At 37.7% G+C, this 15,165-nt stretch overlaps 1 protein-coding gene across 5 annotated transcripts; it reads left to right on the top strand.

Annotated features, from left to right (window-relative positions):
- Positions 1-49: 49 nt before the first annotated feature.
- On the top strand, positions 50-5,968 carry LOC149028611 (type IV inositol polyphosphate 5-phosphatase 7-like). Of its 5 annotated transcripts, none has more exons than XM_089138185.1 (15): positions 50-859; positions 995-1,082; positions 1,507-1,575; positions 1,673-1,757; positions 1,849-1,953; positions 2,043-2,673; positions 2,797-2,990; positions 3,218-3,326; positions 3,413-3,561; positions 3,682-3,942; positions 4,030-4,151; positions 4,244-4,322; positions 4,728-4,797; positions 4,923-5,040; positions 5,141-5,968. In XM_089138185.1, the coding sequence occupies exons 1-10, from the start codon at positions 830-832 to the stop codon at positions 3,905-3,907; spliced, it is 1,686 nt and encodes a 561-aa protein (XP_088994311.1). In that variant the 5' UTR covers positions 50-829; the 3' UTR covers positions 3,908-3,942; positions 4,030-4,151; positions 4,244-4,322; positions 4,728-4,797; positions 4,923-5,040; positions 5,141-5,968. The 5 variants fall into 5 exon arrangements, with proteins under 5 accessions (XP_088994311.1, XP_088994303.1, XP_088994296.1 ...); XM_089138177.1 differs by having other exon boundaries at positions 3,410-3,561; XM_089138170.1 differs by having other exon boundaries at positions 956-1,082.
- The last annotated feature ends 9,197 nt before the right edge of the window (positions 5,969-15,165 follow it).

Here is a 15,165-nt window from a genome sequence, read left to right as displayed (position 1 = left end):
GTTTAGTGTGACCATTATATCCATTGCCCATGTTGGCATGGCCTTGGTTTTGTGCTAAAAAGCCTCGAGACCGAGCTTCCTTGCACTTTATTCTCTTCAAATTCGATACTTCGCTGTTCCAAGAACTAGGTTTCGAAGAGAGAAGACCTCTGCCTTCTCTCTCTCTCTCTTTATGTCAGCTACATTGTCTTGATACACCTCAAGAAGTCAGAATCTCCAATCCTACTTCCACGCGTTACAGTTTTTTTATCTATGTTCTTTCAGAACATATGAATTTGAGACCATCTCCTTTCTATTAGTTTCTTCGTTAGGAGAGAGTACCCATTTAGAGTACCCATTTGTTGTGAAGCAGTTCGTTTGTTTGAGAAAACAAGAAACCCAGGGAATCAGGGAAAAACTGGGTTCTTCTGTTTGATCCTTAATTATCTTTTGGAGATGCATAAGTAGGGGTTCTTTTTCCTCTAATTTTTTCAGCTTAAGCTTTTAGTTTGGTTTGATATTCTTTCATTTTTTGGACTTCCGTGCATCCATATAGTCTGTCACGTCCCCTGTTTTGCCCGTACAACAGTTGCTTGTAGAACTATTTTTCATTTGTTGAGGGTGTACCCCAAACACACCTTCAGACCCATTTCCTTCCATGCCTGCTTTTTCTGTTCTCTTTGTCCGGAGATCGCAGATGTGAGCTCCGAGCTCTGAAGATGCAAATTTGTGAACTAGTTTTTGGATCCATTTTAAACAGAAGTGAAATTACTGAAGTAACAGAAATAACAGAAGAACGAGATTTATAATATTTCTCAGCTGGAGAACTGTATGAAGAATTAGTGAAACAATGAGAGATGGGAACACGAAGAAAAGCAAGGTATTGAGAAAATGATACTAGTACCTCTAGTTCTCTACCCTGTACTCTTCTCCTGCTACTGCATTTTTATTTTCTTTCTCTTTTTAAGTTTTTCAGGCTTCTGATTCTTCCAATTCTTTTTCACCTTCAATGAAGCTCTCATGGTCCAAGACTCTGGTTAGGAAATGGTTCAATATCAAGAGTAAAGCTGAGGACTTTCATGCTGATGACATTGTTTACGACGGTGGGTCCTTCGATTCTATTTGTTATTATTATTTTTCTTTCAAAAATCTGAATCTCATTCATCTTCAGGATCTTTCCGGTGTTGGTTGTTAAATTACGGTTTTTTCTTATGGAATAAAGTTAGGGTTTTGGTGCTGAGAATCTAAGCCTTGACACCAGAATGAAAATTAGTTTTATATCTGCAACCAGTTCCCAGCTTGATTCCTTTCTTCAGTATTCTTTAAACACTTGTCCTTCTTCTCCCGCTTCATTTCACCTCGAATCTTCCCTACAGATTATCTATTTCTGTTCGTGGCTTCTTTGTCTTCTCCCACAAAATTTAAAATTTCCAAATTTTTTTTCTGCAAATTGAGGAGAACGGTGTCTAATGCATGAACAGTGACAAGCACACGACTCTTAACAATTTCACGATTCTTCTTCTTCAGATGGTGATGAAGAACCGAGGCACAGTTTCTCAGAGAGGGAGACATACACGATCAAGAAAAGCAAAACAGGTTCAGTGATCAGTCTTGCACAAACAATGTGGTTTTGGACCAGACCCATATAAAAATAATATGTATTTATCCTTATTTTTTCTCTTTTGGTGCGCAGACAGATTGAACAAGAATTGTGATCGGGTCCGTCGGGGAAAGGTTGATCTCGATGCTGCTCCAGTTACAGATGTGCAGAACTATAGGTTTGTTCTTGCAGTTATAGTGTTTATTCCGTTGATACAATTCTGTTTTTCTTGTTTCTTATTATATTTTTCACTTGATTTGTGGGAATAGGATTTTTGTAGCAACTTGGAATGTGGGTGGAAGATCACCACCTAGTTACTTAAATCTTGAAGATTGGCTTCATACTTCACCCCCTGCAGATATTTACGTTCTTGGGTATGTCCTTTTAACAACTATACAGTTCTCCTTTTCTATAGCTATACTACAGCAAGGTTCACTGAAGCTGTTTTTATCCCATCCTCCAGATTTCAAGAAATTGTTCCCTTGAATGCGGGGAACGTTTTGGGAGCAGAAGACAATGGCCCTGCCAAGAAGTGGCTAGCTCTCATACGGAAGACTCTTAACAATCTTCCTGGAACTAGTGGCAGTGCCGGCTGCTACACGCCATCCCCAATTCCTGATCCAATTGTAGAATTAGATGCTGATTTTGAAGGTTCAACCAGACAGAAGGCCTCTTCTTTCTTCCACCGTCGGTCATTTCAGTCTTTGAGTCGTAGCATGAGAATGGACAATGACATCTCAACCCCGCAACCCCGGCTTGATCGACGATTCAGTGTTTGTGATCGAGTTATTTTTGGCCACAGGCCTAGTGATTATGATCCTAATTTTAGATGGGGTTCATCTGATGATGAGAATGGACCTACAGATTCCCCAAGTACCAATTTTACCAATTTCTCACCAGTTTCCTATGGTGGTTCCACATCCATAGAGGACAGGGAAAGACCATCTGGATACTCAAGGTACTGCCTTGTTGCAAGTAAGCAAATGGTTGGGATATTTCTCACGATATGGGTGAGGAGCGACCTGAGGGATGATGTACACAATCTGAAAGTTTCCTGTGTTGGTAGGGGATTGATGGGTTATCTTGGAAACAAGGTACATTGTTTACATGAATCAGATTACTATTTTATTTATTTTTAATCTATTTGGCGGGATTTATGGAATACCAAGAAGTTTGCATTAGTGGAAATTTTAACCCCTTTTTTTACGGTTTTCCAGGGCTCAATCTCAATCAGCATGTCATTACACCAAACAACCTTCTGCTTTATCTGTAGCCATTTAACCTCTGGACAGAAAGAGGGGGATGAGCTAAGGAGGAACTCTGATGTCATGGAGATTCTGAGGAAGACAAGGTTTCCACATGTTCATGGAGTAGGGGATGAGAAATCCCCTGAAACAATCTTTGATCATGAGTAAGACTCTTATTTTCCAATCCACTAGGCCAGTATGAAGTTTCCTTTTTCTCTGAGATGATATAGTCCTCTTTCTTTTTCCTTTAGTCCCCAGATCATTAAGGTATCCAAAAATGCTTTTTTTTTTTTTTTTTTTTGGTTATTGCACTGGAAGAAATAACTCCAAATCAAATTGTTCAAAGTTTTCCGAAAGTTTGAATTTTCTAATTGTTTGGTCTCTTTTCCAGTCGAATAATATGGCTTGGGGATTTGAATTACCGGATTGCTCTATCTTATCGCTCTGCAAAGGCACTTGTGGAAATGCACAACTGGAGGGCATTATTAGAAAATGATCAGGTATGTTTTCTTCTTCTTTCGTGTTCCCTGCATTCATTGAAAATAGAGCAACATGTCAATCTGAACTTTCCAAAATTTTGTAGCAGCTTCGGATAGAGCAGAGAAGAGGGCGAGTATTTGAAGGATGGAATGAGGGGAAGATATATTTTCCACCCACCTATAAATATTCAACCAATTCAGATAGATATGCAGGGGATGACATGCACCCTAAAGAGAAGCGACGCACTCCGGCGTGGTAAAATCACATTTACTTATTAACCATTGAGGAATTTATGTGAATGAGGGACAATGCAGAAAGCTTTAAATTTGAGTGTTAACAGGACCTAATTAACCTTTTTCTTTTATGCATGTGAAGGTGTGATCGCATATTGTGGTATGGCAGGGGCCTGCATCAATTATCATATGTTCGTGGAGAGTCTAGATTCTCAGATCATAGACCAGTTTATAGCATTTTCTCAGCTGAAGTTGAGTCTATCAACCGTTGTCGTATGAAGAAAAGTATGAGTTGTTCTAGTTCCAGAATTGAGGTAGAAGAGTTGTTACCACACTCACATGGATATACCGAACTTAGTTTCTTTTGACTGCTACAAGGCACTGAAAAAGATCCACATACAAAGTATGCTTTCTTCCCTCTCTTGTTCAAGCTGTCTGTTTGCATCTGTACTTATTTTAATCCAAGGAATCCTGTTCCATTGCCTTATAGGAAATGAAGGAGTTCTCTACATTGAAAATATACAGTTTTCAGCCTAGGAAGACTTCATTTCTAGGAATCATACAATCTTCGAAGAATTGAAGGCTTTAACTATCATTTTTATCCTTCTCAAGGTAAAGAACCAAGCCATAAGAAATGCCAAAAGAATGGATTTATTGTGAGGATTTCTCCCTTATTGGAATTTGTTATCATGTGGCATAACCAGGCTTTGAAGAAATCATCGGATCCAGCTACAATGATTTGTCATAAGTCTTTGACTTTCAAACATGGAATGTCTCAACCAGGTGATCAATAAATCTTCTATCTTGATTCAGCTAGATTTTCTTTTACAGTCTCTCTTGCTTTGGGCAATGCGAACTTGGTAACTAAAGTTGCTAACAAGTGACCACAACATGATGGCTCTTGGGCTGAACACTGTGGACCACAAAACATTCAAGTGCTTGAATCCAAATTGTATCTGTTTTGGTATCTATACTGGTTCAACTGGTACCAAATTGTCTCTTTTTGAGACCTATATATGTATCAATGGGGACTATTCAATAGTAACTTCTCTAATAGAGTTTGTACCATGGCATACTGTCTGAAAGTGCTATTGTAAATTACTTCCTCTTTTCTTGAAAGCTTTGTTTCAATGGGTATCTTTATTCGTGCATGTTAATATTCTCATCTGTTACTTGGTCCCCTTGCAGTCAGTGGCAAAGAAACCCCCTTTGTATCAAAGAGCATCACAATGTTTCTGTCCCCCACAAGCCAGAAAAGGTTGGTCATTTTCATTCTTTGCTTTTTACCATACCTCCACTGTATTTTTCTGTTCATTGAATATTTGATCTTTGACCTCAGGTATTTGTTACAGACTTTAACTATCCTTTGTTCTCTTTCTGCAGATGTACTTCTTTTTGTAGTTTTGCTGGGTATTCAGCCCAGCACATAAGGCAATGCAACATTGTCTTTTGGATCGCATTGAAGATGAGGACAATCAAGTGGGTTTTGAGTTCTTATCAGGTAATGGGTCTTTATTGAGTTAAATGGTGCTTATGTAAGCTTAAAAGTTCTTAAAAGTAAAGACAATATAATGAAAAGGGTGTTTTGATGGTTTTTGCAGGAAAGAGAGAGACAGAGAGAATTTGCTTGCCCAATTGAGATGGTGACAGCACCTAGAGTTTGGTAGAGGATTATTTGAGTTTTGGAAAGCAAGATAAAACTGGAGATAGAGGAGGGTTTATCAAAATAATCATTTTGGGAGGTAGTTTTAATTTTTCTTTTTTCTTTTGGAATCCACAGAGAAAAAGAGAAAGAAAGGACAAGAGTGTGGAGATGTGACAGAGAACATTCATGGACTCATCATGGTTATGCAATAAGAAAGAGGAAGAGGGGATTAGAAAGGAATTTGATGGTTGGCTCTAGTGCTTCTGCAGCTGCTAATGATTTTACTGAAAAAGGCTGTTTTGTTGATTATAAACCTGTGCATGTAGGGTTAAACTTTTCTTATGTGAAAATTTAAAGTTTTTAGCAGTAAAAACTAAAAAGTACAGTAACCACTACACAAAGTTACAAGCATGGGAGGAGGTGATGATTTAAAGAAATGTTAAATCACTTTCAAGTGGAGATGAAAAGAATTAAAAGGAGGAATGCAGAGGAGTGTTGATGGGTTACCTTACCAATGTGTATGTTCTGTTTATTGGGGTGAGGGATTAGCAGTCAAAGTGGCGGGCTTGACTGTGGGAGATTTGGGGTTTTATGGGGTTTTTAATAGAAGAAGCAGCAATGTAAGTTTTTGGCTTGTGTTCACATCGCTTTCGCAGTCTAATTTGTCTTTCTTGTTATGAAAAGATGGACCACTTGGAGTTTGGGACCAGTGTCCAGTGGTGGGTAGATGGAAGAATTACAACAATTGTAGATTCTGTACATAGAGGCCAATGAAGGATTGGAATTTGGAACAGAGACATGAACCAAAAATCAAAACTGGAAATGGGTTTGTCTCCAAATGCTTTTGATTTTCTGGGATTTCTTTTTCTCTTCTTATTTTGAACTTAAATGCTCTTGATCCTCCAACTCCTTCAAGGAATTCAATTTCTGAACTGAATGGATTATGAAATCTCAACTGCTCCAACAACTTCAAAATGAAAAGGATATACAGCCTATTGTAGATTGCTTCTATTCTGTATAACTAATTAATAAGTTTTATAAAAAGTTTTTTTTCTTCTTCTTCTTTATGGGAAGAAAGAAAAAATTCATTCAAACTAAAACATCTCTCTAGATCGCTTGGAGAAATATTTAATTTGCACCCATCTCTTGGGAAGCGAGAATTCCAGTGCTAGTGGTTCTGGTTTCTCTGTTTTAATTTCTTACTTGTTTATTTATTTATATTCTGAGACTCTGTCATAAATAATTATAAATTGAAAACAATGACTTCGAACTTTCCGTACCGATTCTCAGACCTACTGGCCACCGACCATCTTTGATTTGCCAAACCCTACAAATTTCTTCCTTTTATTCAATGGTTTCGTGGTTAAATTTTGATTTTATGATTATTTCTGATGATTATTTGTGCCATTAGAGGGTTGACGATGAAAACTTCATTTCTTTATGCCTTAAAATGTCAAATGACCAATCAAAGGATTATAATTACCTGAAAGCACTTCTTCATCTTTCTCTTTTTGAGAAGTAAAGAGAGAACTGGGGACCATTGGCACAATGGTAGATCATGATCAGGAGGTACAGATGATGATGGTTTTATACTTTTAAGTTTTTAACGTTAAAATACAAAATTAACAGTACAACTTAATGATTAGATTCCAAATTATTGCATGTTTGCAATAGATCTTCTCTTCAACAATTGTATTAAGGACTGTGCAAGAAAATTACACCCAAAAAAAAAAAAAAAAGGACTGTGCAAGAAAATGACTAACTAGATTGCATGGTTGATGAAAAAGGTCATAATGCGCATGAAATACGTAGAACAGAAAAGTGGGATTTACAAACAGTTTGAGAACCACAAGAAGTCATTTTGAAGAATTCAAAGTTTTAACTAACACTGACTCCTATCCAATTATAAAGAAAATTAATAAACATCATTCGTTTAAACCCCAAAACAATTCCTGAAATATCATTCAAAGATGAAAATTTACCTTCACCATATAATACAATAACCATTCTGGAATAGGCCAAGTACGTACTGCAAGTTCCATTTTATGGATTCTTACTCTCTCTTTCTCTCTCTTCTATGATGGCTTTTATATGGAAGAAGTACGCGAAGAAGACAAAGGATACAAAGTGGGGCAAGCCTCGGTTTCCATTTTGTTAAGCAATGCCTTCCACTTTTGAGGAATACAGTACAAATATACAAGCAAAAACCAGAAAAGCAGCGCGATTTCCCATATACGAATTTAAGTTAAACCATTCAAACCCAAAAAACTCAAAAACTATTTGACTGTTCACTGTACAGCAGTGGCTGTTCACCACCCATCTAAAAGAAACTGAGTGGCTAAGCTAATAATCATCATCAGACAAAAAAAGGGGGAAAAACTGTTTCATTTGTTCTTGCAACATTTTGATTTAGAGATGTATCTTTAACTTTAATTTAAAAGAGGGAGAGAAAAACCTGCAAGCTTCAGCTTGTCTTATCTAACATGTCTCAGCACAATTTGAGTATAGAAGCAAACCATTTCGGGAAAAATAGAAAGCAGAATCCAGTGGTTGAGGGAATTGCACAAGGGTTTGTAAGAAGAGTGCAACAGATTTTCCCTTTCCCTGATTACCAAAAATAGAAGAAGAAAAATCATCTCATTTCCTTTTGTAGGTGATTTAATTCTCTGATAAGAAAAACGAACTGTAGTTGCATAGGCTGATAGGCTTAGAGGGATAAAGAAAAGGGAATCCAAGAGAAGTAAAAGATTGGTTTTCCCCTTTGTAGGTGGGTAGCTAGCTACAGTAGCACCCACAAATGGCAATGGCAAAACTGAGTTTGAATGAGGGAATTCATCAATGGACCAGTCCTCACTCTCGGTTAATGTCTAGTTTTTAAATTCTTTTGTCATCAACAGTCACTTCATCTCTTAACTTAGAGTTCAAACTTCAAAGTGATATTCTTTACTTACCCTGTACATCTTGAAGTCATGAAAAAGAAGATACACAGTTTACTGTTAATTCTGAAAAATTTTCCCTTCTGAGTTTTATGTTGGGAACCGTAGGAATTACTACTTTGACTTAATAGTCATGGATATTGAGTTGGGTTTTTTTTTTTTTTTTTCCCAGATAGGAAGAGTTGGGTTCAAATGCTTACCTATATACATTTATTTATTTGATTGCAATGGATAAGGCTTGTAAAGATTACTAAAGAAGGAAATTTATCTGTCGTTGTGGATGATGTTTTTGATTTATCATTATTTTCTTAGACTTATAATTGGAATTTTTTCTGCTAAATAATTAATTTCTGGAAAGTAAAATAGCTTTGTCAACACTCTCTGACTAAGAAGACTATTAATTACATATTCAATTTTCAGATGTGGTCGTTTTTTCCATTAAGACTGCATTTGGTGGCTAAGAAAAGAAAATTTTGAAATTAGTGCATCATCATTGCTTTTATCAAGTGCCAAACATAACCTAAGTGGAGCAACCCTTTAAGTTCATCATTTCTCATCAATAGTTTATGGTGCACGTGACTACGTGAGTCTCAATTATAAATCGATTACTAGAGAGGAATTTAAATATCTCCTTCACAGAGAGAGAGAGAGAGAGAGAGAGAGAGAGAGGAACATTTGAATTACTAGGTTTATTCTCATCATGATCACCTTAAGTGGTTTTTCTGACGTCATTCACAAAACACGAACGGTGGAGGAGACAGAAACGAGCCTGCAGCCTTATTAGGCCATGCATGCATAGTCATAGTGCAACAGTGTCTTTAAAGCTTTATTTATTGACTGCAGCCTTGCATTGCGTTTGCAGGAGAGCTGCTCTGCTCTGCTCATCTCATCTATGTCTATGTCCTTGGTAAAGCTACAGTAATAGCTCTTAAAACCATAGATAGACAGCTAAAGTAGGGACTGAGAGTCTGAGACTACCAAGAAAGTGAGAGAGAGCTAGAGAGAGTATCAATGGACATTGATTGGCTTGGGAGCAAGAGCCCAGCCATTATTACTGATTACTCTTACTGTTGCTGCCATCAACGATGTCTGTTAATTGATAGGAGATGGCCAGAGAATTTCGATTATTTATCCCTGAGTTTTAAACTTTTAATGGAAGTACTCTTGATGTCTCTGCCTGTTTGGTGTCTAATTAAGTGATGACTGAAAGGGTGAATTTGTGTGTTAGCTAGTCTCATTTGAGCTATATGCAATGATCGATGCCTCGCCTAATAGAGTAACAGAAGTTACCAACTAATACTCAATTATTTCTCTCTGCTTTCTCGATCTTATATTTGCTCTCCCATAAAGTGTGGCAGTACACTACCCTCTACCACTGCAACTACTGGAGAGACTAGAATTTAAAGAGCATGAGGGTGGAGAAATCGAGAAGAGAGCTTGCTACTTTCTTACCTTCTAATTGTAATAAGAGGTGCAATTTTGATTTTGATTCAAATTGTGAAGAGTTTAAGTTGAGAATTGAAGTATTTCGATCAGTTTAGCATAGCATAGATTAAAAAACTCATTAGGTTTGAAGTTTAGAATATTAACAAGTAACTTACATTTGGCAGTAGAATTGACATCACCAAAAGGAAAAGGAGAAGAAGAGAGAGGGTAGCTGGGTAGGGTAGAGGTAGACACAGGAGGAGAAGGTCATGGTTTTTTTGTTTTTTAACCATTTACAGCAACTTCTGACGTTTGCTACATCAATTGCCGAGGAATGATTCCGTCACGCTGCCCTCACGTGTCCATCACCCTTGTCCAGAGACAGAGAGATGAGATTTGGGTTTCTGCATTGGCTATTTGGCGAGTCGAGACTCGACAAAGTTCTCACTCCTCTGACCATCTGACACTCCCTCCTCCATTGCCTATTTGGCTTAAATAAAGTACGTAATGGCCTCTGCACAGAGAGAGAGAGAGAGAGAGAGAGAGAGGGCCACGAATTCCAGTTCCACCCAACCCAACCCTGCGTGCCTAAACTCTCCTCAAACATCCATGCCCAACCGTTTAGAGCTGAGGGTTGAGAGTTTTACAAGATTGCAATAAATTAAGAGAAAGAGAGAGCGAGATAATGAGATATATTATGTGCCTTCACTTTGCCCAAGTTCCATTCGCCCTTACTTCTCCAATAAGGCGTCAGAGCTCAGAAACCTCAACCTTTATCTAATTTATATCGATATTGCTCGACGTCAGCTTTTTTTTTTATCTTCGCCACTTGTTGAGCGTCTCTCTCTCTCTCTGTGTGTGCAGGGTTCGGTTGGGTGAGCATAGGGACCAGGTGACGCTTAAAATTCTCATCTGAAGCCACGTGAAGGCGTGTACGAGATTCTCAAGATGATGATGTTACTGCACCCAGTCCCTTCATGGGTCAACCCCTTGTTTTCATCACTGCAATCCTACCTCAGGATTGGACGAACCAATGAGGTTACCTGACCACCCCCACAAAACTGCTATGAGGTTACTAACTACCTACTCATGTCAATGCGCCTTCAAAATTTTTGCTTAATCTGGGCCTCAAGCACTACCATATGGGCTAATAGGGTTGAACCCATCTGATGAAGAACCCAACCAAATGTCCAATCTCCTATCTCTTGCCATTAAAAACTCAGGTTCCTCCCTACCAAGACAATTTGTGAAGCTGCATCAAAATTTATGGGAATGTTAGAATTTGAATTCCCCAACTCCATTCTCATAACTACTGTTCACATCCAAAAATGAAAATGCTAACTGAAGGTTGGACCCAACACACAGCCCACTTAAGGAGGCAACACGGGCAGAACCCCAACTTCTCAACTGTGATTATAATTTCAATGCTTTAGAATTAAGACAATCAAAATGATGATCAGACATCATATGCGATCAGAATATTTTCTAGGCATGGCCAAATTCACCTACTTTATGGCAATCATGTCTGCCAATATGCCAACCCCCTATCTCAAACTGAACTACTGATTGATTCATGGTCTAGCAGCTGATCTGAGTCCTTTTGCTGAATAAGCAGATTTCTCCAAGAAGTGCAGTTTTGTTAATGGAGATGCTACTTACAAATAAGGAATTGCACCACAAGCATATGACTTTGAATCCCTTTTTGTTCAACCTTGGGTTCTATCTGTGTGGGATAAATGATCTGAAATCCATCAAATACCTGCAGACCAAGGACAAAGAGTGTAGTGGAGAAGGTTTCTCAAGTAATTATCATCTGCAGTCTGAATTTGAATAAAAGCACACTATCGAAAGTGAATGCTGCAAGTCAATTAACCACCAAGAATTCGTGAAATGTATTAGGACTTGCACTAGAGAAAATTTTCAATATTATCTGTAAAATTTTATGTCACTTTTCAACTTGCAAAGAATTCCAAATTGAGATCCAGGAAACCATGTTTGACATCATCACAGTTATTTGTTTCCCAAGTCTCTGTCCATCACATTTAGACAATTCATGCGCCAAAGGTTCACAGTTTCTATTGATTCAGCTTGGATTGGTACAAACCCATTTACCTTGTCCTGTTTAAGAATCCTCTGGAGAATTGCAGGATTTATATTAAATTTCAAGATACCAGCAAGGCAGCTTCCAGTTGAGGAATCTACCTTGTGCTTCATGAATCATAGTTAGTGATGAAAACAAAGATTGGATGTTATTATTTAAGAAGTCTAGCATGGCAGCACTAGATGATGTCCCTGTTTCCTAGTGGATATTCCAAATCATGATTCATGTTACATGTAGAGAAGTTGCAAAATACTCAGTAGGTGTATTGCCACTTGGATCTCAATAATGTATAGATGAAAATGCCAGCTTATTATACTACAAAGAGCAATATCAAGAACCCTTAAATGACATGTTCTTTTACCATCTCTCAAGTTTCAATGTCCACATTTCTGGCTGATTTTAAAATGCCTAGACAACATTTGAAGGCATGTGAAATGAAGTCTTAAAGAGAACACAATGACTAGAAGGACTTAGGTTAAAGTGGTGACAACAGGTTTTTAACAGAAAACTGAAGATGTGAACTTACAAGGTATTGAATGGCAGAAGAGAATTCATGTATCTCGGATAAAGCTTTAGTTGAATTGAATATATTAGTGGGCATCATCAGCTGGAAGGATAAATGCTTTCAGTTTCAGCCATTAATATGTGGTGGAGTGCTTCCCACAGGCTAAAAAGAATTTGTCAGAACAGGCGAGTTACCCTGGGCCATGCTAAGCTATCATTGACTGATGAACAAACCTCATAAACAGAAAATTCAGATATGGATAAGCATCAATCAGTAAGCCACAGTAAGCTTTTGAATATGAATTTTGGGCCAGAAGGTTTAGATGCACAATAAGAAAGCAGTAATCAAGGTGGTGAGCCATAGCTTATTGGTACAGGGAGCAAAGTGTACCTACCAAATAACAAACCCATAACAATGCCCTGCACCCCCACCCCCCTCAAAAAAAAAAAAAAAAAAAAAAGGGGGGGGGGGGAGTACCGACTGAACATCTTGCAAGATAAGTTAATATTAAGTGGTTAAGACAAAGCAGCAATATCTGCTGGCCCAACCTGGAAAGATGAGGTGTGCAGTACTACAAGTGAGTGCTCAAAAATAAACATAATGCCATTCAAACTAGGAGGAGTTGATTCATCCAAAAAAGAAACTAGTGAGTAGTTGGAAGTAATGATGTGCTCAAGTAGACAAAAGAAAGATTGATATATAAGAGAATCCTTCATATCTGGCTGTGTTTTTATTTGGAAGATAGAGACAAGAGCTATAAAATCTCATCGTTTTACAATGTTTTCTTTCGTCAACTATTCTCTGACAAAAGGTGGTCATGCAAATAGCACAGACAGTTTCTTTCATGAACATTATCCTATTTAATTTACAACGCAAAGTATAAAAATTAAAAGACATCGTTTGGCATACGGAAAACATTGATGCAGTATCGGAAGCTAGCACACTTGCCACCAATCAAAATAAAGCTGAAATCAGAGAAAAGAGGGTATGATAAAATGACTATGAAGAGTCAAAGCACTCGAAACGTATGGAAAACATTGATGCAGTATCGGAAGCTAGCACACTTACCACCAATCAAAATAAAGCTGAAATCACAGAAAAGAGGGTATGATAAAATGACTAAAAAGAGTCAAAGCACTAGAAATGAGTATAAATACAAATACTCCCAATTGTTCGCTAATGCTACAAGGCTCAACATTATAGAGGATTCACTGGTCATCTAGTAATACAATATGCAGTTGTAGTCATCGCCAATAAGTACAATCAGTAGAATCTTACCAGGACTGTCAAAATGCCGACTGACAAGGTATAGAATTAACCATGAAGTTGCATTGCAAAAATTTCCAGGCTGACATCTGAAATCTTTTCAAAAGCAATGAAATCAATTCTAGTCCTGATTAAACCATTTGGTATATTTAACAGAGCACCTACACAGACAATATCCTTTGGGTGGTTGAACAAATGCATAACCTGAAAATTATTAGTTGAAATATCACACAATCACAGACTCTTCCAATGCTTAACAATAAATGGAATGTAAAAGACCAATTTACAAGTTAATGGTGAGAAGAAGTATTTTCCATCCGTAAAAATTCCATCTAGAAGATAAAATTTCTGTTAAACATGCAACTACTGGATCATATCCTTTTCATTTGAGGTTTTGAAGCACCAGAAACGCTCTTCACCCTCTTCTTCTGAACTCTTTCTGTTGAATCTAAAGCGGGTGTCATAATTCCTCCATCCAAAACAATTTGTTGATCTCGACATTCGCAGGAACAAAATGCACGAAGGTAACTGCATAATCAAGCATCAAGTGTTGCTGAGTTTTAAATCACCAGCTATAAAGAACTACTGAGTAACTGCAATTCTCCTTTTGGGCTCATAAATTGAATGTCATCAATGTAATTAATCATTTCATTGATTGATTTAATGACCTGAAGAGTGTATAACATTGAAATCAGGAACTCTATGAACTTCTATTCATGTTGATAATAAAAAAGTCCCTGGAAAAGAATAACAGCTCGAACAACTTTGTCTTATATCTGATGTTACGGAGGCTAAAGAAAGAAAAATGAATGATTAAATAGACAAGGAAACATGACATGTTTAACAAGTATGCAATTTCATGAAATAATAGGCTCATGCGCCCCCCAAAAAAATTGTGTTTAGACATCAAATAATGTCAAAGAAATTGTGTTTCTTGTTGCTCATAAGGAAAAATGGATAGATGTGTACATTTATTGACCAAGTGACATCATTCTACTGATGACACTAAAGAAATAAAAAATGGTGCTAATGATTTAATATCCCCCCTCACTCCCCCAAACAAACCACACACACTCCTGCCCCCTCTCCCACCCCCCCCCCCCCCCCAAGACCTTTCGGGTGGCACCTCAACTCTTCTCAGCTCTGGGGATACGACTAACGTGGCCTATGACAGGAATTGGGTTTCCTCTTGTTGAGTATTGCTCATGCTTTACATTGTGTTGCAGACGGACACAGGGTCCCACTTAGCCTATAAAGAGTCCATTTTTCTGTGGGCCTCAGAGTTTCTTTACAGTTTGAACTTGGGCCTAGGCCCATGAACAGTGAAAAACCTAATGTTGAACGAAACCTGAACCTGGGTAAAATCTTTGTCTCCTTCTTACTTGTTTTCTATTCAATTGTGTGTGATTGATCGCTCTAATCCTAACACCTTTGTAAAGTAGGCAGACCCCACAAGAAAAAAGTCGATTTAAAGTAATGAACAAACTTCAATGAAATTTTTAAATGTCATGGAAATGAAAAAGGAGAGATCTTCCATCGCTTAAATGAAAAATAATTCAAGAGGTAGAGATAGGTCGACAGCCCTATGTTATGAGGTTGTAATGAATGCAATACCTGTACATGAAAACTTCATCACTTTCGCTAATCTTCTTATTGCAGAAGTAGCAAGCCTCAAGAAAACCCGCCGACATTAGCGTGAACAGAATTCAAATGACTATCCTTCACGTCCCACTCCCGAACAGGCGAAG

Source organism: Hakea prostrata, chromosome 1 (genome assembly GCF_041222555.1).
Source record: "Hakea prostrata isolate BN-2017 chromosome 1, UWA_Hpros_2, whole genome shotgun sequence".
Taxonomy (NCBI): Eukaryota; Viridiplantae; Streptophyta; class Magnoliopsida; order Proteales; family Proteaceae; genus Hakea; species Hakea prostrata.
This window is presented reverse-complemented; position numbering and strand designations above follow the sequence as displayed.

Bases quoted from the DNA above. Each gene is read 5' to 3' on its own strand.
- LOC149028611 (XM_089138161.1), top strand. From the start codon at position 830: ATGAGAGATGGGAACACGAAGAAAAGCAAG. The intron at 2,991-3,217 runs GTAAGACTCTTA...TCTCTTTTCCAG, and splicing joins GAAACAATCTTTGATCATGA to TCGAATAATATGGCTTGGGG. The intron at 3,562-3,681 runs GTAAAATCACAT...ATGCATGTGAAG, and splicing joins AAGCGACGCACTCCGGCGTG to GTGTGATCGCATATTGTGGT.